The sequence below is a fragment of the Callionymus lyra genome, chromosome 10 (assembly GCF_982586985.1).
Source record: "Callionymus lyra chromosome 10, fCalLyr1.hap1.1, whole genome shotgun sequence".
NCBI classification, from domain to species: Eukaryota; Metazoa; Chordata; class Actinopteri; order Syngnathiformes; family Callionymidae; genus Callionymus; species Callionymus lyra.
In genome coordinates, this window is record NC_141827.1 from 11,243,399 (window position 1) to 11,268,525 (window position 25,127).

A 25,127-nucleotide genomic window follows, 5' to 3' on the forward strand; every position below is an offset into this window, starting at 1 on the left:
CTTTTACAAGTGAAGTTATATTTTTATAATGAAGTATTTTAGGTGTAAAAAAGGGTGTATTGTCGGTTGAGACACGTGACACTTACACTCATCAGATTCCGGTGAAATATCCAACATGAGCGAGAGGAAGTTCTGCAAAAACTGCGTGTTGTTGTCAGAAAGATGCAGACGCTTGCAGTATTCCCTGCAGGGCGAGCAGAATATATTACCACCAGTTATTTACTGTCCAAGACAAGATGGAAATTGAAAAAAAAAGAAAAGTCACCGTGGAGCAAGAAACACGTGTCCTGATGCTTCGAAGGAGCTCGGAAGCAGCGACTGCATGTCTGTAATAACAAATCAAAATCAAGTACAGATGTTCTGATACATTCTTATGCTGATGATGCGTTCAGGAACCTACACTGCAGCTGGAGCATGACGTCACTCAGGTCGGCCTGGATGTAGAATTCGTTGTAAGGCGGCAGTACCAGACCGAGACTGCAGGTGGAAGCATCACAATATTAATCATCTTAAATGACGTTTTTTTTAATCCATCAATCGAACGAAGTATATTATTGTCTTCACAATATTGTTTGGTTGGATTTAACATCTCAAATGTTGAAACGTTGAATATCTTATTAAAACTTCGTTTAAAAAGAAAAATTAATTTAATGTTTTCAAAATGAATGATATCTTAAGACACAAAGAGTTGATATTCTAGTTCCGATTATTCAAAAATACGTTATTCAATTCAATTCGTAGCTTTTAAAAGTCAATATAAAAATGTTGGTATAATAGTGACAGAAGACAATATTACCGAGTGTCGAAAGTACTTTCAGCCAATCATGTGTCGCGAAGAACAATCACATGACTTCGTAAAATAAATAAATAAATATAAAAAATCGTATTAATTATAAAAAAAAATCTCACCTATTCAAGCTTTTATTATCCAAATGATTTAATTCAGTCATTTAAAAAAATGTGATGCTAAATTGTAAAAATGTTCAATAAGAAATTGAAAGTTTTTACATGAGAAATGTTAAATATTGTGATGACAAAGATAAACTTCATCAAAGCGTCTCGGATCAAAAGTCACCTGTAATCGGTTCCGTTGATGGGCGTCCAGGTGTATCCTCTGAACACGTCGTCGATGTATTTCTGTGGCGAAACATAAAAACCTTACAATCTGAACGTGATCCTGGACCACGACGCGTCACGTACCTCGTTGATGGACTTGATCAGGGTTTTGATCTGCATTTCTCCGGGGCGTCCATCGATCATCTGACGGCGGATCTGAAGGAGATGCGACATGATTCGTTCAAACCCTGCGGCGAACACACGTCTTGTCTGCTGACCTGATGATAACGTCACGCAGCTGCCAACAGTCTCCGCCTCAAACCATCATCTCTGCAGCTTCACATCCGACCACGACTCACCTCCTCCTTGTTGCTGTCCTCCACCTCCGCGTCCAGGAAGTCCAGAGTCACCGGCTCGGGAAGGTTGACCGGCTGAGAAGACATTGTTATTTGAGTCGGATGAATCTACGGGCAGGAGCCTGACCATCACCTTCGGCAGCAGGTTGGGATGAAGCAGCAGATATCCGTTTGGATCGATGGCGAAGATGTAGCCATTAGCTCCGAGCTGCCTCACAAACGAGAAACAGATAACATTGATGTTTTGAAGTCTACAAATAAGTGGACGGAAGGATTAAAGCTCACGTTGTAACGAGGCGTCAGTCGCTTGATCTCATCCAGATGGACGTCGACTCCCATGACGCCTAAAATCAGCTGATTCTGGGTCAAAAAAACAAACATGAGCCTGGAACAAATACTTGTGTAAATGTGTGTTATAGACACCATTTGTTTCTCCAGATTGTGTTTAGGATTTAATTTAAGAGTCAACTGGTTCTCTTAAAGACAGTGCTGGAGCTTAAACTGTGACAGCAACAGTGAAAAAAAAAATAGGATGAAAGATACACAAACTGTGTCCCCAGAAGGTTTTTTTGTTTGAAATAAAAGAGATATTCACACAATTTTGAGTGTAAACGTTTGTTTTGATCAACTTTTAACTGTTTGTGTTATGTTCCGTCAGTTAAAATGTTGGTGCTGAGTTGTGTGTCTGTGAATATGTTGAAGATTTCCACGATATAAAATAAAAACAAATAAACCTCCTTTAATAATCTGTATTTACCTGTGAGTTTCCATCCATAGTGAGATTGAAAACAGGTAGAGTCCCAGTGACGACCATACCCAGACCCTGCAGGGTGAAAGACAACCAACCATTAAACATGTAATTTGTTAAAAGTAGGTAGATGTTCTTCAAAACGTTGTGAACAAGAAGATCATTCTGAGTTTCTTTCTGTTTAGCACCAAGAAACTCCAAAGCTCTTGATTCTTTCAAGATGGCGGTCTGGTAAAACAGCAGCTAAGTTAACCATCCATATATTTTCATAATGGTAAAATGTTTTTTTTTACAATAACGTACGTTCAGGGGCGTCTAAAATGTTTTATTTATCGTGTTAAAATATTTTATTATTTCACTGTAAATTCCGTCTGAAGGATTTTCCAACAATAAAGTATTTTTTTTTTCAGGGAAAATACAAATCCTACAATACTTTTGATGAAGCTTCATGAAACATTTGACTTATTTTCACACTTTTAGCAACAATTTTATACAAAATTGGCTTTTACTACTTTAATAAAACCTCACATTGTCTTTAAGACAAACATGCCACTTACTGAGCATTGAAAAAAAGGCAATGCTTCATGAAGCTTCATCAGTTGATCGCTGTTTTTGTTTGTTTTCCTCGGAAAAAACAAAACAATCTACTATGGAAGTAAATTACATTTCAAGGTTAAAACTCGGATTTCATTTTAATGTGTTTTTTAAGGGGATCATTTTTTTTTTCTTCAATAAGTTCTATATTTTAAGGATGAATTTGTTTGTTTTTATTAAACGAATATAAAAATGTAATATTTTTAAAATATATATTATATACAATATATTATAGAGTTTGTGTTTGAAATCCTTTTTCTTTTTTTTTAAAATATATCATTCAATAGCCTTTTGAATTCAATATGAATGTTTGTATAAAAGTGCTTTCAGTGCATAAAAAAGAGCTGATATAATTCTATAATCTACCAGAAAACAGTAATCATAAAGTACAATCATTTTTATTTTATGTTTTACTAGTAATATGTAGCTCAATATAAATATAGTAATATATATTTTTTCTGTAACTACAGTTGAAACCATGTCAGTTCTCACAAGACGACGATGCGTCAGCAGCAGTAAATCATTACAAAACTAATCCAGCGTCTCATCATTTCCTCGCTCTGTGACGTCAAACCACATCTAGACACAGTCGTCGCGCCCGAGCGTGTCTTGATCTTACCAGGGCGTCCTGATACACATTAGTCCACTGAACCTGCTTGGCCTCGCTGCCAGCCAGGACCATGGGGCGACCCAGCACGTCCAGGTACTCCTGTCAGGGACACACAAGCGACCACAGTTTTTTAATCCCCCCCTTGAGGGGAGCGCGAGTGTGAAAACAAGTCCACGTCGCTGACACCATGAGGAGGCAGGGGCGGCCATCAGCTGCGGCACAAGACACACTAAAAAAACCCACCTGGGTGTTGATCCGTATGGCACAGATGGAGCGGATCTCGAAATAGTAACCTGGCGGGCGAGGAGAGAGGGGGGGGGGTGTGAGTTGTGCTTGTTAGATGTTACAGCAGCGTCGCTAATAAATATTCCAGACTCCAAGTTAGCAGTCCAGTGACTCAGCAGCTGAACCCTCGGAGAAGACGGAGCGAGAAACACTGAGCTCATGAAAGCAGGCTGCAGAGCTCGTGGCACAACACGGAGCAGCTGGAAGTGACACTTTGGAAGAAGCACGACAGCTTCAAAGGATTAGAAGCGTCGTGTCTTATCCTCCAGTTGATCACAAAGTAACAAATGAGGTCTGCAGTACAGTGTAAGGATTCTGCTTTCATTTGCAACGTCAACGATACAAATAACTTTAACGTACTTTGTTGAAGTAAAGCTTTCACCGCAGTGTTGAGCAGGTAACTTGCTGGAAACTTTTGGCCTTAATGCAGTAAAGTAGTGCAGTAAAAAAAAATGTTGCCTTCAAACCATGTTTAACTTGTAATATAGTTATGTTATGGTTTATATTTCACAAAAGCTGTGTTTTAAATTTACAGCAAACATGAAAATATTTCCAGCTTTTGTTAATTTTTGTGTTGTAATTAAACTTCCGGCCACTAGATGGCAACAGTTGTTACGCCCTCCACAGCCGAAGGACCAGTGGGATCCTGGCGATGACTGAGGACGAGAGGATACAGCTGGCTCCAGCAACTTTTAAAGCAGATGTGTTAACATTTAGTGATTGGGTAAAACTTGTTGTAGGTTCTGCTAAATTCATAAATATAAATTTAGATGAAGTTCATTTTAATTCCAGATGAGGAAAGGAGGATATAAATCTGCCCAAATGTAAACTTCCTGTAGGTGCCAGCTTGGTGTTACATTGACAGATGTCAAAAGATAATTTTCTGCCAAAATGTGACATAGTTTAGCGCGAGAGTGCTCGTAAACCTTTTTAAAATCTATTCACTGTTGTTGTTTTTTTCATTTATTCACTTGAAAAACACCAGTTTTCCTGTAAATTGAAATGAACGACCCGAGATATAACTTACTTTTGTTGATCCCAGGAAGGAAAAACCGAGAGACAACTGTTCCATCTGATGGATTGTGGTCATTTTGAGCGTAAAACTCAGCAGAAAAAAAAACAGTGGCTCGGCACTCCTCAATAATTGAACCGACGTCGGACGCATTACTGTAAACTGCCTCGTCAGCAATCAGTGTAAATCCTGAACCACAGATACACGTACCTGCTGGACGTTAGCGTTTTACTACCAAATTCTCCTGAACTCATGCTCTTTTATTAACGTAGCATCACCTATTGTACTTTTACTTCACCTCAATTATTACCTCTGCCAAGGAGGTTATTGATCGTCTATTATTCTCTCTTTAAGCAAGACTCTGTTTCATTGAAAGAGAGCTTCACTGTGAGTTCCACAAGTTATACATGTTTTACTGTGTGTTGTGCTAGTGAGTTCTGAACGACTACTCTGACCTGCTGTGCCTTCAAGTTTATTTTGTTATGTAATAAAGTAGATATCTTTGTGACCCTGGTCTAGAAAGGCGCTATATAAATAGAGATTATTATTATTATTATTATTATATATGGCAATAATATTGCATTTTTATTATTTGTATGGGTGTAAGTTAGCTGCTTGGCAGAGGTCTGCATGCTCTTAGTGCTTGAACACACAAATGATGATTTGTATGATTTTCTTTTACATAAATTATTGACATCCAGGTGGTTATTGATGAATGAACATAAACCTTTTTAATATATACTATCCCACATTTATTTCATATTTTCTATTCAAATAATATGGAACTAGCATTTACATGTTCACAATATTTATTTTACAACTTTCAATTTTTTTATATCATTGCCAAAAATATAGCTATTTATTCATTATAATGTATTACCTGTTTAAATAAATGTAAATTATTTAAATTATTTATGTTTAAGGATCCATCATTATGTGTTTGTTACTAATATATTTATTATTTATTATTTATAAGTTAATTTAAAAAACATTTTCCCATCGTAGAAATACTTCCATATCCTCTGAACTGGGATCCATAAATACATCTTGGACACGTAATCCAGCCGCTCAAATGCACCTCCTTCAATGTGGTCCCTCGGGAAATCAATCACCTGTGATTTACACGGATCAGCCGTAACATTATGACCACTTCTTTGAGGGTCTGCGTCTGAGATGCTGATGAGTAGATGAGCTATTGTGACTCTAACTACTGGGATCACTCAAGTTGTTTTGGATTCAACGTTTCAAACACTATAAACATTTGTAGGCCAAAGAAATTGATAATCAATCAACAGTATGGCTTCATTTGACAGGAAATGAGAATCAAATCATAAGTTATTATCAGTAACGGTTCCATAACGAGATGCTTGTTTTAGCATTTATCACATACATGTTCATTCATGTATCTCTGTCAATTAATTGTAAAGTCAGATTAAACCTCCTCTGCTTGGATAGAATTGTTTTTTAGTTGAATAAAAGTGACAGAGTCACACGTACCTTTATTTGTGCACGCGATCCACTGCAAGGGTGTGACATCGTAGTTGTGCTGACCGACGGAGAAGGTGAAGACTCGCACCTGGATGGTTCAGAGAAGGAATATCAGTAAAGAACGTGGATTAAAGTCAGAGAAACGAGGAAACGCTCACCGTCTTGTTGGGCCAGTTGTACTGCATGAAGACGTCCTGAGCTCGGTCCTCGCCGCCGTCCGTGAACAGCATGATGATCTTGTTGCAGTTTGCTCTCGGAACGTTTGTTTTCTGCAAGAAAACGTTCAATTAAAAGACAATTCTTAGGATGCGACTAATAAAGAAATAAAGCTATAGAGATAATGTGCTGAATACAAGCGGTTTTTAAATATAGACTTCGGAGCTTTTAAAGTCCCTGCAGTGGCGACTTCAGCTTTGTCAGCACTTTCAAAACTATTATGACTTTAATTTGCTCTGATCAAGCAAAAGAAAATGTATATTTAATAGAAAAACATCTATTTTAGGATAATAAAAGTCCCTGATGTTAGGAGCTCAACGCTGTTTTAATGTCTGCAGTGCAGCAGCAGCAGGATGTAAAATAAATGAGACCATCCTGACCACTCCTCACTCTCATGAACTAATAACACAGTTCTTTGTCTGTGTTCAGGACAGAATGATACAATGACAAGACTAGGTTTGGGTTGAATATGTCAGTAAAGTAAAAAAAAAAAAGAGCCACGTTTGTGAGTATAAACAAATGACTTATATGACATTTCTGACACTGATTTACATTAAAGTCGTGTAAAGACAGTCATTAGGTTCATTGTTATTGTGGATTTATTACACAGTTGTTTTGACGCGAAGAAGGTTTGGACAAAAATAAAATATGACTTTAAAAATAAGATCACCTCAAAGTAAGAATGTAGATTTAGTTCATACGGACTGAAATGTAGATAAATAATATGTGTAATTAATACTTTTGTCATCTTGGATAAAGGAGGATTTTAAGTAGGTCCTTATCAAGGGTTCTGGAAAAGCCCAGGAGCGACTGTTACAAAATAACAAAAGAACAAGATGTTTTGAGGAAATGTACATGTTATTTTTTTAATTCATCATGAGGGTTGTAAAATAAAAAGTACGCCATCATCTCTGTGTCACTTTTCTGCTAAATCCTCATCACTTTTTCTCATTATGCTGTTTGTGTTTCAGTGGAACTGTTCTCTTGCTTTATTCTCTTGAACATAATAATTTGTAAAGGTAATAAAAAAGGCTTGATTCTCCTCAGTGAACTCACATTGAGGAGCTGGTTGAAGGCGAAATGAAAGCCAGACTTGTAGTCGGTCGTTCCTTTAGCTTGCATCTGCTGCACGGCGTCTTTAAAGATCTTCTTGTTCCGCACGTTTGCCTGGACAAGATGTTTGAAGCACGGTACGACAGCCTCGGCCTTCTCGTTGAACTGAAACAAACCCAGAGCATCAAAAAAACACCATGTTTCTAAAAATAAAAATGAGGGGAAAAAAAAAACCAAACAAACCCGAGCCACATTGACGTAGTCGTCATCAGACAACGTGTCCAGCATTTCCATCACGGATGCTTTAATCAGCTTCAGCGTGAGTCCACTGACACTGCCGCTCCTGCCGAGATAAACACTCTTTCAGATCCACACACACCAACCTGAGGACAGCGACTAAAAATACATCCAACAAAGCAAATCGGTGTAAGACTGAGCTTCACATGGTTGGAAAAAAAAACTGCTAGATTGCAGGTGAAGTGAAGCATGTGGACTTCAGTTTGAATTTGCTGAACAAATGGGGCAGAAAATGTATTTTATTCTGCACAGCTTGTTTCACTTCCACTCAGCTGGAGATAAAAGTTTATGTGCGCACAATTCCAAGGAGAGGGCATGTGAGGATTTAATAGACATCTAACAAAATGATAAAGAACTGGTGCGGAGTCGCACGTTTGGTCAGCATTTCTACTCAGGTGTGAGGTCTAACCTAGAAACAATCGTCACAACACTGAAAGCGAGTGGCTTAAGTTCTTGTTATTTTACACAAAATGTCTCAAAATGCACTGCAATCATTAAAGTCCCGGTAATACTTGATGTAACATTCGCCAAATATTTACTTCAAAGTATAAAACCTCTTTAAAAATGGTCAATAACTGTCAATCTTCTTTGATTTATTCTGTTGTTTTTACCTTTACCATCTCTGTGTGGAGTGTGGTTGTACCTTTGATCAATTATTTTGTAAGAAAAACTGGTCACCTCGTTATTTGTTTGAATTAACTGTGGTTTAACAAGATTGTTACTACAAAAGTATACCTTATAGGATGATCAATACAAAAATATACATCTTTTAAAAGAGGCTTCTTTCATTCATGGTCCTCTTCAGGGCACAGACAGACCAAAAACATCCAAAATACAGTCTTAGGCAGAGGCTTAAAATGAGAAAATAAACTCAAAACTTTTTATCTTTGAAGCACAAACATCCATTCAATAAATTTCCTCTCATCTTTATAATCAATATTAATTTTAGACGATTAGAATCTCTTCCCGTTTGGCATGTAAGATGATAAAGCTCTTAATGCTCAGAGGTGGTACAGACCTCAAAAAGAAGAGAGAATATTAACTGTTGATGAAACTGATTAATGTTTTATTACTTCAAAATAATTGTTCAACTAATACAATTCCACTTATTTATTAAGTTACTTTTTTGCCACTGTTTTATTGTTTCAGTTGAGTATCTCTACTGAGTAAATTGAAGAGGCATCTGCTCATAAAAAAAACAATATTCAAAGCCAGTCGGACTTTGTGGGAGCATCTGACTCATCTATACTTCGCCCTCGGGTTGCCAAACGCTGTGAACTGCACACTCAGCAGCTTTTTCAGAGCAGGTGCCGGCGACTCTCGAGAGAAAACCAATAGAGTCGCGGCTCTGAGCGAAGACTGTGCTGTTGAATATTAAAGGCTGATATTTCAGCAACAAAAGTTGATTATAATATAGAATTATTATTATAAAATAGAATCCATTATATATTAAATTTGTGACTATTTATAGTAAACTATATTTCACTTTACACGATACTAACATTTCACTGCTGTTTTCCTTTTATTCAGTAATTTTGGAACTATAAGTAAAATTAAATCTATGTTAAAAACACTTTTTAAATGTGTCTCTAGTCTAAAGTGACACAAATTATTTTGATTTAATGATCCAACCGTCCATCACATGGTGATAAAAGAACAAAAACATGTCCAAGTTAAACCAATAATTAGTAGAGAACGCTTTAAAGGAGGGGTAGAGGTTCTTTAAAACATTGTGAGCAAGATTCTGATTTCAATAGCCAGCCCAGTCCAGTCGGAATGTTCCCCTGGAAACACACATCTAATCCAGCATTGATGAACTTTTGCTCGCGGCTGACATAATTTAAAGCCCAGGAAGAGGTAACGTTGATCAATGGCAGCCAGCACCAAACAACACATTTTAAAAAATGTTACTGAAACTTGTCTACTCACACGTCCACCAGAATGACCATGTCTTTGGGGGACGAGGCGCCCTGGATGTACCTGTGAGCCACAGTGGAGACATGAAGTTAGAAGATCTCAACACCTGAGGAGAGCAGCGTCGCTCACCAGGGTCTCCTCCTGACATCGTACAGGTCGATTTTATCCGGGGCTTTCCAGGGCGACGCTGGGGAGACAAGACACCTGAGTACAGATCCGTGACCGTCACGCCTGACAGAGCTCTACCTGGATAATAGCGCGTGACTCCTGTGGCGCTTCCGAAAGCTTGCCACAGCAGCGACGGGTCTTCATGGCTGTTCTCCATGAATACCTTCTCCAGCGCCTGAGTCCAGTTCAGCTCGTTCAGGATAACCGGCGCTGAAGAGAAACACCGTCAGAACCTGTTGAACTCCTGGAACTCTTGTAAGTCCAACTTGCCTCCTTTATAGATATCAGTGGGAATCTGCACTGCCGAGTAGGAATAGTTGACGTTGTTTTTGAAATTTGGATCATAAACGAACTCCAGCTTGATGTGGGATGGATTTTCCACTTCGCCTTCTCCGTCCATGGAATACTGTGGAGACATGAGGCTGTTAAACTGAACGACGAAAGGAGCCAAAAACATTCAACAAAAAACATTTATTCCTTTTTTTAAAGACCAGTTTTGACCAAAAAATAAATGAAAGAAAAACATTGAATTTAAATTAATCATTAAATTCAAGCTTAATAAATATTTCTAAAATATTTTATTTATTTAATGTTATATTTTATAAAAGTAAAATAATGAATGTTCTCAGACATTCGCAAGGATTGATTTTGTTTAGATTAATATAAGAATAAAATGGATATTGTTGTTAAGATGCCATGTTAACTCTTATAAAATCATAATTTATGAAAATGGATTCATTTTTTAAGTTTAATATTATTAATAGTAATTGTTTATATGTGATTTTCAGAGTATTTATTTGGAGATCATTGTATACAATGTAGAGAGGTCACAAATTCTAAATCTATGAATATGTATTAACGACAATAAACATTTAGAAATTCTTTGAATTCTTGTTTAATTGAATTATGTATTTGTTCTCATTAAATAACGTCCATTGTTAATGACACGTTCTCAACATTCAATGCAAAATTGTGTTTGTTTGTTACTCACGTAATCCAGCTCAGCCTTTGAGTCATAGTAAGCCATGTCCAGCTCCTGAGGGAAACAATTGTGTCATCTTTAAAATGGTGACTGTTTATGAACATTTTTTTAAAAATAAGAGAAATTGCATAGAAAATGCGTCAAATAACGTGTCACAAAAAATGTTTGCAGTTTATTAAAAGCATAACAGCTGCAAAATAAAAACAAATATTAGCTGGATGAAGTATTTGTGCAAAACATTTTTCAGCCGATCATAATTCAGTGTCTTAAAAAAAAAACAGAGCTAAACATCTGCTCTCAGAGCGTCTGGATGTTTCTCTGCAGTGGTGTTTAAATAAACATGGACAACATGATAAACCATCGAGATCCACTGAAGAAGAGCTTAACCTGTCTTAGTTTGTCGGGCAAGTGATGCCAGTCGAGTGGAAAAATAGAAACCCTGTCCTTGTCTAAGTGTGTGAGTGTGTGTGTGTGTGTGTGTGTGTGTGTGTGTGTGTGTGTGTGTGTGTGTGAGTGTGTGTGTGTGTGTGTAAGGCTCATATGAATCTCACAGCTGAGTGCACTCAGTCGTCCATTTCACCGAGCCGAGCAGCGTGTGGTCGACTCAGCCACTGGCCTGTCTAACCACAGAGCTTTTCCTGCCGGACCTCAAATGATTCCCATCTTCTCCTTGTTTATGCACAATAAAAACAATAGAACCTTCATTTTAAAACCGTAATTACGTTTTCTATTTGCTGTAAAAATTCATATCTATCGATGTTGCTTAGAACTGCAGGTCAAGACCAAGGGATAAAATAACAACTGTGTCAGATCCTATTTAAAGTCTCCTGATGGTCCATTTTTTGTTTTTCATGAATCATTTATTCCCTCAGAACTCTCAGATGGATTTAGCTTTCAAGTGGAATTACCAGATAATTAAAATAAAGATTTGTGTGTAAAAAAAAAGTGTATCTTTGTCACTGGTAGTGACCAATCTACATAATAATAGACTAGAAGTCTACGACTTTTAAAAATCGGAAAAAACTCTATGAGGTGTTAAACTCATGGTTCCAGATCAGGAATATGATTCATAAAACTAAAAATAACAGCGAGAAAGGCATTAATTAAACAATTTCCACACTGAGGCTACATCTCAAGGACAAAAGGTTTTTCATTATCATCGAAGAACATCGATCAATGACAAATATATCTGAGCTTCACTCATGGAAATGAAGGCTGTTAGATACAAGTTTCGTCTAAAGAAACAACACTTTTTTACAACAAAGAAATGAACAAATATTTTATCTAATCAAATGTTAAAGTGTTTGTAGCAAAAGTTATTCTCAAAGTATGAACAAAAAATGTAAACTTATATTAACAATGAAGTGCATTAACATCTCATACCACCTGGAGTAACATTCAATATCCGGTATCTGTCAGTGTTACATTTTTTAACTTTAAATGTTGTTTTAAAAAGCTGCTGGAACCTGGTGTATCCTTTTTTTTGTCATTGCTGCCATTTCGCCGATTCTGTTGTTACTATGACGCATAGGAAATGACAAATGTTGCCAACTAGTGGCCGGAGGTTTATTTGCACCACACGCATATATTTGAGTGTTAATTGTAAAATAAAACACTGAATGGTTGACTTTTTTACACACACTATTGGAATATAAACCAAAAAAATAACTTTGAAGTAAAATAAAATCAATTTCAAAAGTTTTTTTTTTTTAAATATCGATACATTGCCATTGAATATCAATACAATATCGGGGATAAAGATATCGCGATATATCGTTGCATTGATATTTTCTTACACCCCGAATTTAATATACTTATAATGTAACACATTTTAGTGCAAAGAAACGTAAGGTATTACAGATGATCAGCAAAAGAAATGTAGAAAAAAAAAAAAGAAATAACTTTGTCTGAGAATATATTCAATTCTGGGAATCGTACAAAAGTGTGTTGACACGATCCTTGTGTGTATTTCTGTTTTGTTGAGCAACATAAACCTGTTACCTTGATTCCGTCCTGCCACGGATGTTCTCGCTGTAGTCGCTCCGCCTCGCTGGCCAACCTCTGAGGAGAGAACAGTTGTCGTCAAGGTCCTTCTCATGCATCTGGTCTGAACTCAAAATCCCCAAAAACATATTCTTTCATTGCATCAATAAGAACGCTGACAACGACGGCTACATCAGTAAAATCCATCCAATCTGTGCTGACGTCTGTCCTTCATCAAACATCGGAGACAAAGAGAACTTACTTCAAGAGCTTTGCGTTTCTTCGCCAGAAGTTTCTCGATATCTGATGCCACCTTTTCCACGATTCTTCGCGGCTGATTCCGCAAAACGCTAAACCGCCTTCTTTCCTCGTTGTATATCTGCAACAGAAACCATTGGTTCACGTTTTTTTCCCGCAGTTTAATCAAGACCTTCGACAACCTTTTGCTTTCATTGTCGAAAAGACTTCAGAAGTTGGTGAAAAAGAGAATTTTTAAACGCAGGACTCGGTGGATCGGTTGTGTTTCTCAACTCAAATTTCAAGGGGTCTGCTTTCATGCATCTATTCATATACATCTTTGAAGTCGTTCTCATCTGAGGAATCGCATCCAAAAATACACCCGGTGTGTGCGTCTCCACTTTGAGGAACGATATCAAGATGTCAAAGAGAGCGAACTATTCACGATAATAAGGACCTCAAATATGTAAACAAGGTTCTAAACTGCTAAATCGGAATATTCATGACGGGAAAAGTTGACCAAACACCCACAGTTTACGCGTCTTCTTTGATGATAAAGAAACACGTCACACTTCATCAGCTTAAAGAGATAATGATCTCCTGAGGGTTTCATTATAATCAGTTGATAATACTGAACATCTTTGAAACTAATCATTTCTTCTTTTTTTTTCCCCCCACCAGAGAATTTTAATGGGTCATTTGAAGACATCAGAGAATCAGGCTTCGGAGAGAGAGAGCAGATTGAGCTTCAAGCTGCTGAACACACGACTGAATCACCATTTCTGTTTTTCATATCCATTTCAAACTAGAACACATAACAACTAGTCGAGGCAATTACACGACAAACTCACTGGTTCCGCGTCTGTATCCGTCAGAAATGACCGATGGATTCTGTCTACACCCAGAGCAGATCCTCTTTTCAAGTTACAAGGTAAATCTGTAGATTTATTTTCACTTTAAAACATCCCAGTTACACGCACTTTGTTCTAATACTCTGAACAACGGTGTTAAGACCATGATTTGACAAGTAATTTTATGTGGCAACTGGATGGTTGATTCAAATCAGATAATTGTTCATGTTGATATTTTGACCAACAAAGATGCCAGTGTTCAGAACAGGATGAGGAATATAGATTATTGATTTCAACACTTCTGACAATATTTTTGCTTGGTGTGTGTTTGATAGAGAACAACCAAATTAAAGAAAAAAGAGATAATTAAGACATATTGAGCCTCCAACAATAAAATAAATAATATCACAATCAGACACATACTTACTTTAACAGACAGTTTGGTAAATAAACATTTTCTTTTTTTTCAAAATTAATTTTGCCCCTTGTGTGATTGAGTTTGACATAGATCTTGTGTTTTAACAACACCATTTTTATGTCTTTTTTTGTCTGCAGGTGTCCTTTAGAGCAGGGGTCCGCAACCTTTTTTCGCACTGTGGACCGGTTTAATGTGGGCATTATATTCAAGGACCGACCTTTTATAAAAACGTTTGTCCACTTAGTTACAAGTTTGTTTTTTTCTAGTAAACCCTGAAACACGTGTCTTGACATCTCAAGAGTCACAGGCTAATGTTGACTTTAGACAAAATCTATAACAGTAATAATCAATAGAAGAGAAATTATATGAAATATTATTATTCTTTCTGTGCCATCGACCTTTAATATTTCTCTCAAAATGAATTTTGTTGTTGTTATTCATAATATTTTATTCTGGTAGCAGAACAAGGCTTTGGTGAATCATTAAGTTTATCTGTACTTCTACTCAAGTTAAATCGTACAAAACTTGTTTGCTCATTATTGACCTTGACCTTCAACCTTGTAACCGAATCAGAATTGAATTGAACGTTTCCTCTGCAGGGCGAACATATCTCCACTGATCCTCCTCTTTCTTTGTCCCTCGCTGTACGAAGGATGAATCATAAATAAGGCTATAAAGGAGTATTTTTTCAAACTGAAGCATTAGAGTCCATTTATTTTAACCATCAACATCTCAAACCGACATCGACATTGTTCATCTCATTGAAAGGTGATGACAAGTTTTTAATTATTGCGTGACCTTTTCAATTCTCGTCTGATGAGTTCATAATTAGAAAATGTTTTGCCGCCTTTATATATACTTCTTCATATTCCTCTATGAGCCTGAAGGGAAAGGTTAATTATGCAAAAACATTTTCCATGTTCAAGGCCAGTTATTTTGCAGAAAACTTAAATGACTACATTGTATTTGAAATTTGTTTTTATTTCTTCCTTTTATGGTTCGTCCTTTTTTTTCTTCTTTTAATTCGGTTTATTTTTCATCACTGTTCTATCCAAACATTATGAAGAGGCTGTTATATATTATATATTTTGCAATACTGGACGTTGCACAGGTGACATCAAAGTTTTAGTTCTTCAAAGGTAAACTAAAGTGAAAACCCGACTCTCCTGACCCAGTAAGATGCAGTGAGTCCCTCATCATGATCATGTTTTGAACTTACTTTATAAAGTTTGTCTCAAATCTGGGCGAACGAGAGGTTACGAGAGCGGAGTCCATTATGATGTAATAATGGCTTCACTCCTCCATCAGGATTGATGATATGCGGTGACGAACCTTGATGCTTGACCAATCACAGCAGAGTGGGCGTGATAAATGAGATAACATCTCCAGAAAAATTAAGGATTTTCAGTAGGCGGGGCTTAACCCTTGTTTTGGCTCTGGGTCAAGGTAACCTGAAGACCTGAAAACAAAGGTCATTGTTTTATCCCTTTTGTTGTCTCTGGGTTAAGGTGACCCGAAGGCCTGAAAACAAATGTCATTGTTTTATCCCTTTTGTTGTCTCTGGGTCAAGGTGACCCAAAGACCTGAAAACAAATGTCATTGTTTTATCCCTTGTGTTGTCTCTGGGTCAAGGTGAAAAATCTCCCTGGCTTCCAGAAAACATATGCAGTGCTGGAGGTTGTTGACCCAGAGATTTAAGCACATTTTTTAATGTAAATATTTCAATGAAAAGAGAGTTTTGTACAAACAGAAACTGATGATACAATATAGTCCAACATCTATTTAAGACGCACTTAGATCAACACATTAGTTGAACTTTAGGGAGATTGAACCAATTGGCTGAAACACGGTGTGAAAAAAAATCTTCTTCCCTGTCATTATTTTATAATATATATATATATATATATATATATATATATATATAGGTATATATATATATGGTTATAACTGCCTGAGTCAGAAGCTATAGAAATGATAGTTCTTCCGAAGAAGCCTCAGAGAATATTTCAGGGTGGAAGTCTTTCCTCTTGGGTCTCAACCACAAGTGACATCAATGCTTTTAGTCTTGTCCACATCCACCGATAAATGGATTTTGGAAGCTAATTGTCCATTTCGCGTCCGCCCTACTAAATATGATCGAACACACACAAAACAAAACCGAATCAATCTTCACTGACTCTCGTGCTCTGGTTTTCTTGAACATATGAAAGATTTCTTCAACAGATCCAGAAGCTTTCAGAGGCATGAAGGGATTATTGAGGAATCGAATGAACCAGTGAGTCTCACATCAAGGCATTACCGCAGGCTGCAGCCCAACCATCTGCTCGCTCTGTTGACACAGGGAGGACACGTGCCTCCGCCGAGGAATCGCACCCACACACCCTGTGGTGGTCCACTCTCTTAACCCCTGCAGATTATGGTCAGTTTCGTTGGCGCGGGAAGAAGCCGCATTTATGTGGATTTTAAAAACACCGAACACTGAATGAATTCGCCTTTTTTTTTACCTCTTGGCATTTGATAAATTACAAATATAATTATCAACCTTTAGCTGAACTTTTTCATGCATATTAGATCTTTTCAGGACACTGTAGAGTTTCTTACAGACATTGAAGAGATAGGTCAAGGTCATACCCTTCCCCAGACTCATGATTACATTTGTAAAATTTACATAAAATATTTTTTATACATTAAACACGGGCTAAATCAGTTTGAAATAATAACTTGGCTTGAAATGATAATCAATTGAAAGGATAGTTCACTCATTTAATCTGTTCTTTTTAGAGTTATAGACAAAAATGTTTGTTCATTTTAATGTAGCGACTGGAGCTCAGTTGTCTTCGTCTTCATCTTCGTCCAAAAAGACACGTTCAAAAATCAAACCTCCAGAATGCTCGTCTGTAACGTCCCTCTTGTATTGAAGCCTCGATATTAGAAACTGTTCCAAAATAAATTAAACAAGTCTGTATTTTAGGATTATTTTTAGCGGCAGATCCAAGGCTACGTTTTTTCAGGACAATTCCCCACGTCGAGGCTTCAATACAAGAGGAATGTTACAGATAAAAGCAGGTATTAAGATGTTTTTAAGTGTGTTTTTGGAAGAAGATGAAGACAATTGAGCACCGATGCTACATAGCAATTATTTTTTTGTCTATAACTCTAATAAGGAACAGATTCTTCTGAAAATAATACAAACCCATCAACATGAGGGTGAGTAGAAATTGAGAGAAATTTGAATTTTAGGTGGATTATCGCTTTAATGCTGAAAGTGTGACCCAAGCAAGAGATTTATTGAAAGACTGAGGCAAAATGAAAACTTATATATATATATATAAACGTTGGTGATCCTTTATGACAGAATTAGCCTAAAGTTATTTTCTGACTTCCAGTTATAGACAATACATTTTGTTCAACCCATTGCTCAGTTGGACTGAGTTTTGACACCCCTGGTTCAAAATGTTGATGGTGAATAACTGGCTTTAGTTGAATTCATGTGTGTTTAAAAATAGATATGGATAATGGAGTGATGGTTCCAATGTTTTTTTGAGATGATAAGTATTCATTCTGCTGTAATCTTTATTGTTCTGTTCTAAGAACTACATTTTATTAATCTGTAACTGTCTTTCATTAATAAATACTGTTTTTTATTTTTTAAAAACCCCACAAAAACTATTATATTTTCTATTAATATCAACCAAGATATAGTCACTGTCATCTCACAATTAGGGGTAAATATTGTGAGAAAACATATCTTGTGCGAGTCCTTAATGGATCTGGTTTGGAGAACGTTATTGATTTAATGCAGCGATGAGTCGGAGCGTTGATACAAAAACACACTCACCCCTTTCAACTGCTGCGCTCCTGTGATGTGCTGAAAGACTCTGTCAATCTCCTGCTCGATACGTCTGGCCCAGTGCATTATCCTGCAGACAAAAATCACAGTGTGACCGTCACAGACTCACAAATGAAAAGCTCTTGTGTGTGTGTGTGTGTGTGTGTTGCTGTTCTTTCCGAGAAGCCGCAGCCTTGCCGAAGCTCACCAGGCCTCTGCTGAACACAGACATTTTTCTTCCTTTTATTCTTCCTCTCGGTCAGATAAAACGTGTATCTCTTATCCCGTTGGACGAAACAATGGATGGAGAACATTCACACTCATGCACGCCTGAATAATAAATACTTGTTTCTTCAGCAGAATCCTGCTCCAGTCTTCACAACCGAGCACGTTTCTATTCTGAATATTCCGTAGGCTAGATCTGCTGCGAGGGTTCACGATTTTCTTCGCTCTGCGGTGGAATCCTGCCAGTTTTTTAGTCTTCACTCGGCACTTCTTGTTCTATCGATCATGTTGGTGTGTGTGAATCGGCTTGAGGTGTTTAATCATCCGATACTGAACACAAACAACACCACGAGAGACAGAAAAAAAAATACATCATTAATTATATAAAGAAGGACCAGGGTTTCAAACATAACACGGGAAAGTACACAATTGTTTGTGTACTTTCCAAATGTGTGACCAACACATATTGTTAAGTTGTTCCACCAGAGCATATACCAAATTTATGTGAGACAAAAGGTTAATATTTTATAAAAGTTTCAATGCATTTTTTACACATTTTTGTGGTGGAAGCTGGATGTGAGCGAGGTCTAAAATGATGGCAGTATCTTGCAATATATATATATATATATATATATATATATATATATATGTACTCTATATATAAAAGATATTTCAAATCTTGAAAATGATCTTGTAGCGACTGAGTTAACTAAGATAATATAAATCGAAATAAAGCAACATTAAGCTTTGTTTTCAAGTTTTAGTGGATGTAAAGTAAGAAAATCGCATGTATAAGGTGTCAGTTAGTCAACATATTTATATTAAATAAAGAAGAACATTTCATGTATTACAAGTTCAGTAAAAACAACTTATTTTACCATAACAAGTATAATAAAACTACAAAGGTTGTGATGTAGCTTTTTATGCTAGCTGCATTAGCTACATAAGCTACATTAGCTTCATGTTTTACAGGCCAGTAAAAAAAAAACAACAACAGTTTTTTCATTCTGGATAAGATTATAAAAGATTAAGTAAAGAAGTATGTTACTGTGGAAACAATAGCAGATATTTTTAGTTACCTTGCCGAAAGAACGAGAGTCGACCTGTTATAGATGCTAACCAGTGCTAGCTATCGCTAGTCGCTTCATCGCCACAGGTATGCTTTTTTCAGAAACTATACTTCATCTTAATGACTGGCAATTTGAAATAAAAAAAAGGCATTTAGGAATCTCTACCAACCACCCAACAAATTCTCATCTTACATTCCACCCACAATGCCGAGGTGAAGAGGAACAGCTCACTTGACTCCAGCTGCTAATTTACTTCCCGCCCACACAGCGATCATGGAATCAATAAAAGGCATCCACTTAGAAATTCATAAAAAAAAAAAAATTATCGGAAAAAAATGGAGGCAGATCAAGCCTCCTCTTCTTCCTTTTTAGTATTTTTAGGATACACTGACAGATCGAAAAAAAAAAGATCCTGAAGCAGATCTCAGGAGAAAAAAAGAGCATGAAAGCAGCCTTTGCTCTATCGGAGACGTCTCAGCAGGCCAGAAGATAATGCTGGCAAACTTTTGTTCTTTTGATCGGGAAAGAGAAAAGAATGAGATTATATTAATATTCCTTCTGAATCCACACACTGACACGCTAGTTGATAGGTCATAAAATAAAGTGTAATAGAAACAATATTACGCACTAGTACAACACTGCAAAAACTGACCAGAAACTGTTTCCTTCAACTGAGAAAAATTGGTAAATTTAGGAAAATTATGTCACAACATGATCCAGAGCTTATAATCCATGCTTTGTGTCTTCTCGTTTAGACTATTGCATCAGTTTATTTTCATGTCTTAACAAGAAGGATCTGTCTCGCCTGCAGTTAATAGAAAATTCTGCAGCAAGAATTCTAACCTGCTCTAGTAGAAGAACTCACATTTCCCTGATCCTTAAAACTCTTCACTGGCTGCCAGTTTCTTTCAGGATCAACTTTAAAATTCTGGTTCTTACTTTCAGATCTATTCATGGTCAGACTCCTCCTTACATCAGTGATCTGATCCAGCCTTACACCCCAGCTCGGGCTCTGAGGTCTGTGGATCAGAATCTACTGATGGTTCCTGAACACGGTTCAGGACCAGAGGAGAGAAATCCTTTCAGGCTGTTGCTCCTAAGCTTTGGAACGATCTTCCTCTCTCTCTGTGTTTGATGATCTACTGACTCCTTCAAGAAACATCTTAAAACTATTTTATTTGTGCTTTTCCCTGATTCTCTCGGACTCCTGTATTTGTCTTATGTGTCTTAATCTTTAATAGTATATATTTTTAACTGTGTATTGTTTTCTATTGTAAAAGCACTTTGTGACCCTGAAAGGCACTTTAGAAATAACCTTAACTTACTTACTTAACTTAAATTGCATTTTTTTTTTAACACAGATCAGCAGACTCAAGATACATAACATTTTTCTCAAGATTTGTAGTCCATCATTATGGGGTGGTGAGGTTTAGCTCAAAAAACAACAGCTAACCACCAAAATTAAGCAAATAATCTTGTGAAATCAGGTTGGAACTTGCTTGCTGAAGGGCTTGGCTCCAGCAAGGGTTTGAGTAATGTAAAGTAAACAGTGTTTTTTTTAATTACCAGACAATGGAACTTTACCTTTTGAATAACCATAATGAAACAACTTTATTTACATTTTTATAGTGGAAATGTTACCCTTTGTTTAAAAAATATTGGTTAAATAATGAAAAAGATTCCATTAATATGTTCTAATGCTACAGATGTGTGGAACTTTCTGGACACTTTTTAAAGAAGTCACGAATGACATTTAAAACATAACAAAACAACACTCATTTATTTAAATTAATTTACATACATTTTGACATGTTGTTTAAATTTAAAGGGTGACTTAAATGATGAATTGTGGCAGGAAATAAATAAATACAATTTATTTGATTGACGTGTCGAGAAGGAAAATAGTTACCAATTAAAAATGTTATTGCCTTTTTCATTCAATAGATGAGAGTTTAAAGAAGGATATCGACGCCTACAAGCTGTATGTGCCTGGCATGTGTGTTTCCAAGGCAGCTGTGATAAATTTAGCAAAGTCCTACTTGTGAATCCCACTCTGACTGACACCCAGGACTTTCTGAGTAGTTTGTGTGTCCTCCAGTGCGCCCCCAACAGCCCCTACAGGGAGTCGAATCCAGGTTAGTCGGTTAGTCGAGATTAATAGCTGTGTGTAGTTGATTGATTCGTATGTTCAATCTTTAGAGGATTCATTTAAAAAAATAGATTCAAAAGAAGATTCAGGATTCAACGATACTGAAAACATATTCAACCTCTTTTTAAATGTAATTATTGTAAAGATACGTTTGAATGGTCTCCATGTTATTTTTAATTATTGTCTTCATTCTTAGAATAAAAGCTGGTGAACTTTACTTTCACACTGAGCAAACATCGCCCCCTAGTGAACACTGTTCACTATCATTCTCTCTGGGCGCCGTTTTAGTGTATCTGCCGATCAAATGAGGTCTGAATCGGCAGATCTGTTGTGTGGAGTCCCTCAAGGTTCTGTTCTGGGTCCTTTATTGTTTTTGCTGTACTTGATTCCCCTCAGTAAAGTAATTCAGAGATTTCCTGATGTTTCTTATCACATTTTTGCTGATGACATCCAACTCCTTGTCTACTGACTCTTTCAAGAAACATCTTAAGACGTTTTTATTTGTTCAGGCTTATCCTTGATTTTCTGGAACTCCTGTTGTATTATCAGTTATATCTTGATCTTTAAAGTATATACTTTATTGAATATTGTTTTGATTGTTTAAGCGCTTTGTGACCCTGGTCTGGAAAAGCGCTATACAAATAAGTTAAATAAACATACAACAAAAGTTAAACATTAAAGCCACGAGGCATTACATAAAACCGATTATATTGTTTTTATTAATCTAATAGATATTGCGATTATTTATTAATACTTCTGTGTACACACCACTTGTGTCATACTTAGGGCCCGGGGGCAAAACCCGGCCCACCAAGTCTATTTGTGTGGCCCACCAGATGGTAGGTTCAAAATCCAATTAGATTAATGTTCCATGTTCAATTTTGTGTTTGTTTACTTAATCAAACAACAATACACACAAAACATTGAATGCAAACAACAACGTAAAAGAAAACTAAAAAAAGAATGCACAAAAATTGCAGTATAGATGTAATATGATTTTGTAAATTCCAAAAAATATATTCATACTTTTTACAGTTAGGGTTTTAGAAGAGAAATTAGAGAGGAACATATTTTTGAAGGTACAGTACATGGAAAATTTGAACCCAGTATTTAATTTTTTTTAATTTACTTCCTCCTAGAATGTAGTTATTTAAGGACACAAACAGAAAATATGGTAATTTTCAACATTAATTTCACTTTCGCCAGCAAGGTTGGAAAGATTTTGATTTTTTAATACTATATTAATTATTTATTATTTGAATTGCTATTATGGATTTAAGCAATTATGCAGAAAAGAAAGAATAGAAAGTCAATGTCACATTATGTGAAACTGTGGTTCAATTATTTATAGTGAATTATAGAGAAACCATTTTATAAGCAAAAATTACAAAAACCCAAATTCCACAAACAGTGTCCAGCGTCCGAACCGTCGTCATGCTCCGCTGCACAAGCATTGTTTGTAAACAAGTGATTCTCCCTCGTGCTTCACTCCCCAGCTTAGTTAAAACAAACACATAAATCCTAAAACCCATTTAACGGCGCTCAATCCTGGACGCTTCCAGTTTGTCGATTATGTGTCAGTCAGCAGGATCCTGGCAGATTTACAAGACGGCCTCACAGATTACAGCCTTGTTACACTTGTTTTCAGCGAGGAGGAGCCGATTCTTGACTGTTGCCGTCCGGACTGAACGCCGGACACAACAAGATCGATCTCTCCTCGAGTCCTCGGGGCGCCTCGCTCGCCACCACGTTCAAATAGGTGAAGCTGGTTGATCATGAGAGAATTTAAACATTCGTGAATGCAGACACTTGAGAAAATATAGATTAGGAAACATACTTAGAATTTAAAATTTGATATTAATCAAAGTATATCAGTGCCATCATAATATGGTATAATGATAATAATAAATGTTGTTTTTTTAGGCATTAACTATTTGTTGAATAATTGTTTTCAATATTTGTACGTTAAAAGTTTGAATTTGTTTTATTTTATTCATTATTTAACTCTTTTTTTTAATAGAAATATTGCTTTTTCCATAGAATTTTTTAATTTAAACATTTGAAAAGTTCACAAATTAATGATTTTACTACACACATATTGACACTGTTGTACCAACATTTTACATTGAATTTAAAAGGCCACAATTTTACATACTATTGAATTTATAACATTTATTTTGGAATTATTTGAATAATAATATCAAACTCTATGTGTACATAAAACAATCAATGATTAAATAAAATAAAATAAAATAATGTAAAAACGACAAATTCAACATTTGAAAGAGAATTATTAAATTCAAGTATTCAATTTAAAGTAATGCAACCTTTCAATATACACATTATTAAATGACTTTATTCCAAAATCGAATGAAATGCTAAAAAACAACAACATTTTAAATGTTAAATTAAACCATTAATATCCTGATGGCGATGATAAACCTCCATAGATATCAACAAATACAAATCCAACGTAAAAACATTGGGTTAAATACTGGTACAGGAAGTGCTGCGTTACTATCAAAATAAAACACTATTTTCAAAATAGCAAGATTGCTTTTTGGGCCCAAAACTATTATAATAATCAGCTTCTACGAGATAATGCAGGATTTACGACCGGCTTGCCCTTGTGGAACGCATCAAGAATGTCCTTTGTTATTTAATGAACGTCTTCACTGCACAGGATGTTCAATTACATTTTTCCCAAGACGCTTCGTTTCCTCCCAGAGGACGAGAGAAAACCGACTAGAATAAGGTTAAATCCCTCCCTTCATTTTCACCTCGCACTCACCGTCGACAGAGTGACTTTTCTTTCCGACGTATGGACTGTTGAGGGACAAACTTCATGGAAGAGGCTTTTTCTTTAAAGAGTCGACTAACTGCGGGTGACGGCCCTGGAGACTCCCTGGTGGCTCCGCGTCACACTCAATAACTCCACAGCTAAACTTATCTCCAGCGCTAACAATTCCCGGTGAAATGTCGATTTGGCATTTGCGGAAAAACCTGGCGACCAGGTTTGCATGAGTCACAGTGATGCTCTTCGATGCAAAAACACCCTTTTGAGGCTCCATCCTGCATCTCAAAGGTCATTCACAGCAGGGGAGCTTTTCCCCCACGAAAAAAAACCCCTCATCCTCAACTCATCAAGATATGCTTGAAGAACAAAAAGCTTATCATTGTTGTCGATATAATCCTGTAACCAACAATGAATCTAACCTGACACCTCCAGTGTGGGCCTAAAAGTTATACTCATTTTATATTTTATTTGGACTGCATCAGCTAAACAAAACCATCAATATCATGGATGTCACCTGTCAATCACCAGCCTCATGAAGAACGTGTAAATGTTTTGGACAAATTGTAAAGTAGTTTCTGCTTGGTTTTCAAATTTAATTCAAGTTTAATTTTAACAACTATAGTGCATGAATAGTAACCCTTTGTCATAACTTAATCTTTAAGAGTCGATTTCCCAACCACCGTTTTGAAAATATACGTTAAAAATGACAGATATACAGAAACAGAGTCATATTTAAGTGATAGTTCACCCAAAATTCAAACTCCTTTTCTACCCACCCTCATGTCA

The 25,127-nt window shown here is 36.4% G+C and overlaps 1 protein-coding gene across 1 annotated transcript in view; it reads right to left on the reverse strand.

The window, feature by feature from the left end:
- cacna2d2b (calcium channel, voltage-dependent, alpha 2/delta subunit 2b) overlaps positions 1 to 25,127 on the reverse strand; it is a 38,263-nt gene that overhangs the window by 9,530 nt on the left and 3,606 nt on the right. Inside the window, exons 2-24 of the mRNA XM_087801185.1 lie at positions 18,110 to 18,191; positions 13,028 to 13,144; positions 12,784 to 12,843; positions 10,792 to 10,836; positions 10,071 to 10,206; positions 9,879 to 10,010; positions 9,762 to 9,819; positions 9,645 to 9,695; positions 7,662 to 7,761; positions 7,422 to 7,583; positions 6,308 to 6,418; positions 6,159 to 6,237; positions 3,608 to 3,657; positions 3,374 to 3,463; positions 2,170 to 2,235; positions 1,698 to 1,772; positions 1,546 to 1,620; positions 1,416 to 1,487; positions 1,201 to 1,272; positions 1,076 to 1,137; positions 401 to 477; positions 266 to 326; positions 87 to 184 (exon numbers count right to left, since the gene is read on the reverse strand). Of these exons, the coding sequence (XP_087657311.1) occupies positions 87 to 184; positions 266 to 326; positions 401 to 477; positions 1,076 to 1,137; positions 1,201 to 1,272; positions 1,416 to 1,487; positions 1,546 to 1,620; positions 1,698 to 1,772; positions 2,170 to 2,235; positions 3,374 to 3,463; positions 3,608 to 3,657; positions 6,159 to 6,237; positions 6,308 to 6,418; positions 7,422 to 7,583; positions 7,662 to 7,761; positions 9,645 to 9,695; positions 9,762 to 9,819; positions 9,879 to 10,010; positions 10,071 to 10,206; positions 10,792 to 10,836; positions 12,784 to 12,843; positions 13,028 to 13,144; positions 18,110 to 18,191 (1,931 nt within the window). The remainder of the gene's footprint in view (positions 1 to 86; positions 185 to 265; positions 327 to 400; positions 478 to 1,075; positions 1,138 to 1,200; positions 1,273 to 1,415; positions 1,488 to 1,545; positions 1,621 to 1,697; positions 1,773 to 2,169; positions 2,236 to 3,373; positions 3,464 to 3,607; positions 3,658 to 6,158; positions 6,238 to 6,307; positions 6,419 to 7,421; positions 7,584 to 7,661; positions 7,762 to 9,644; positions 9,696 to 9,761; positions 9,820 to 9,878; positions 10,011 to 10,070; positions 10,207 to 10,791; positions 10,837 to 12,783; positions 12,844 to 13,027; positions 13,145 to 18,109; positions 18,192 to 25,127) is intronic.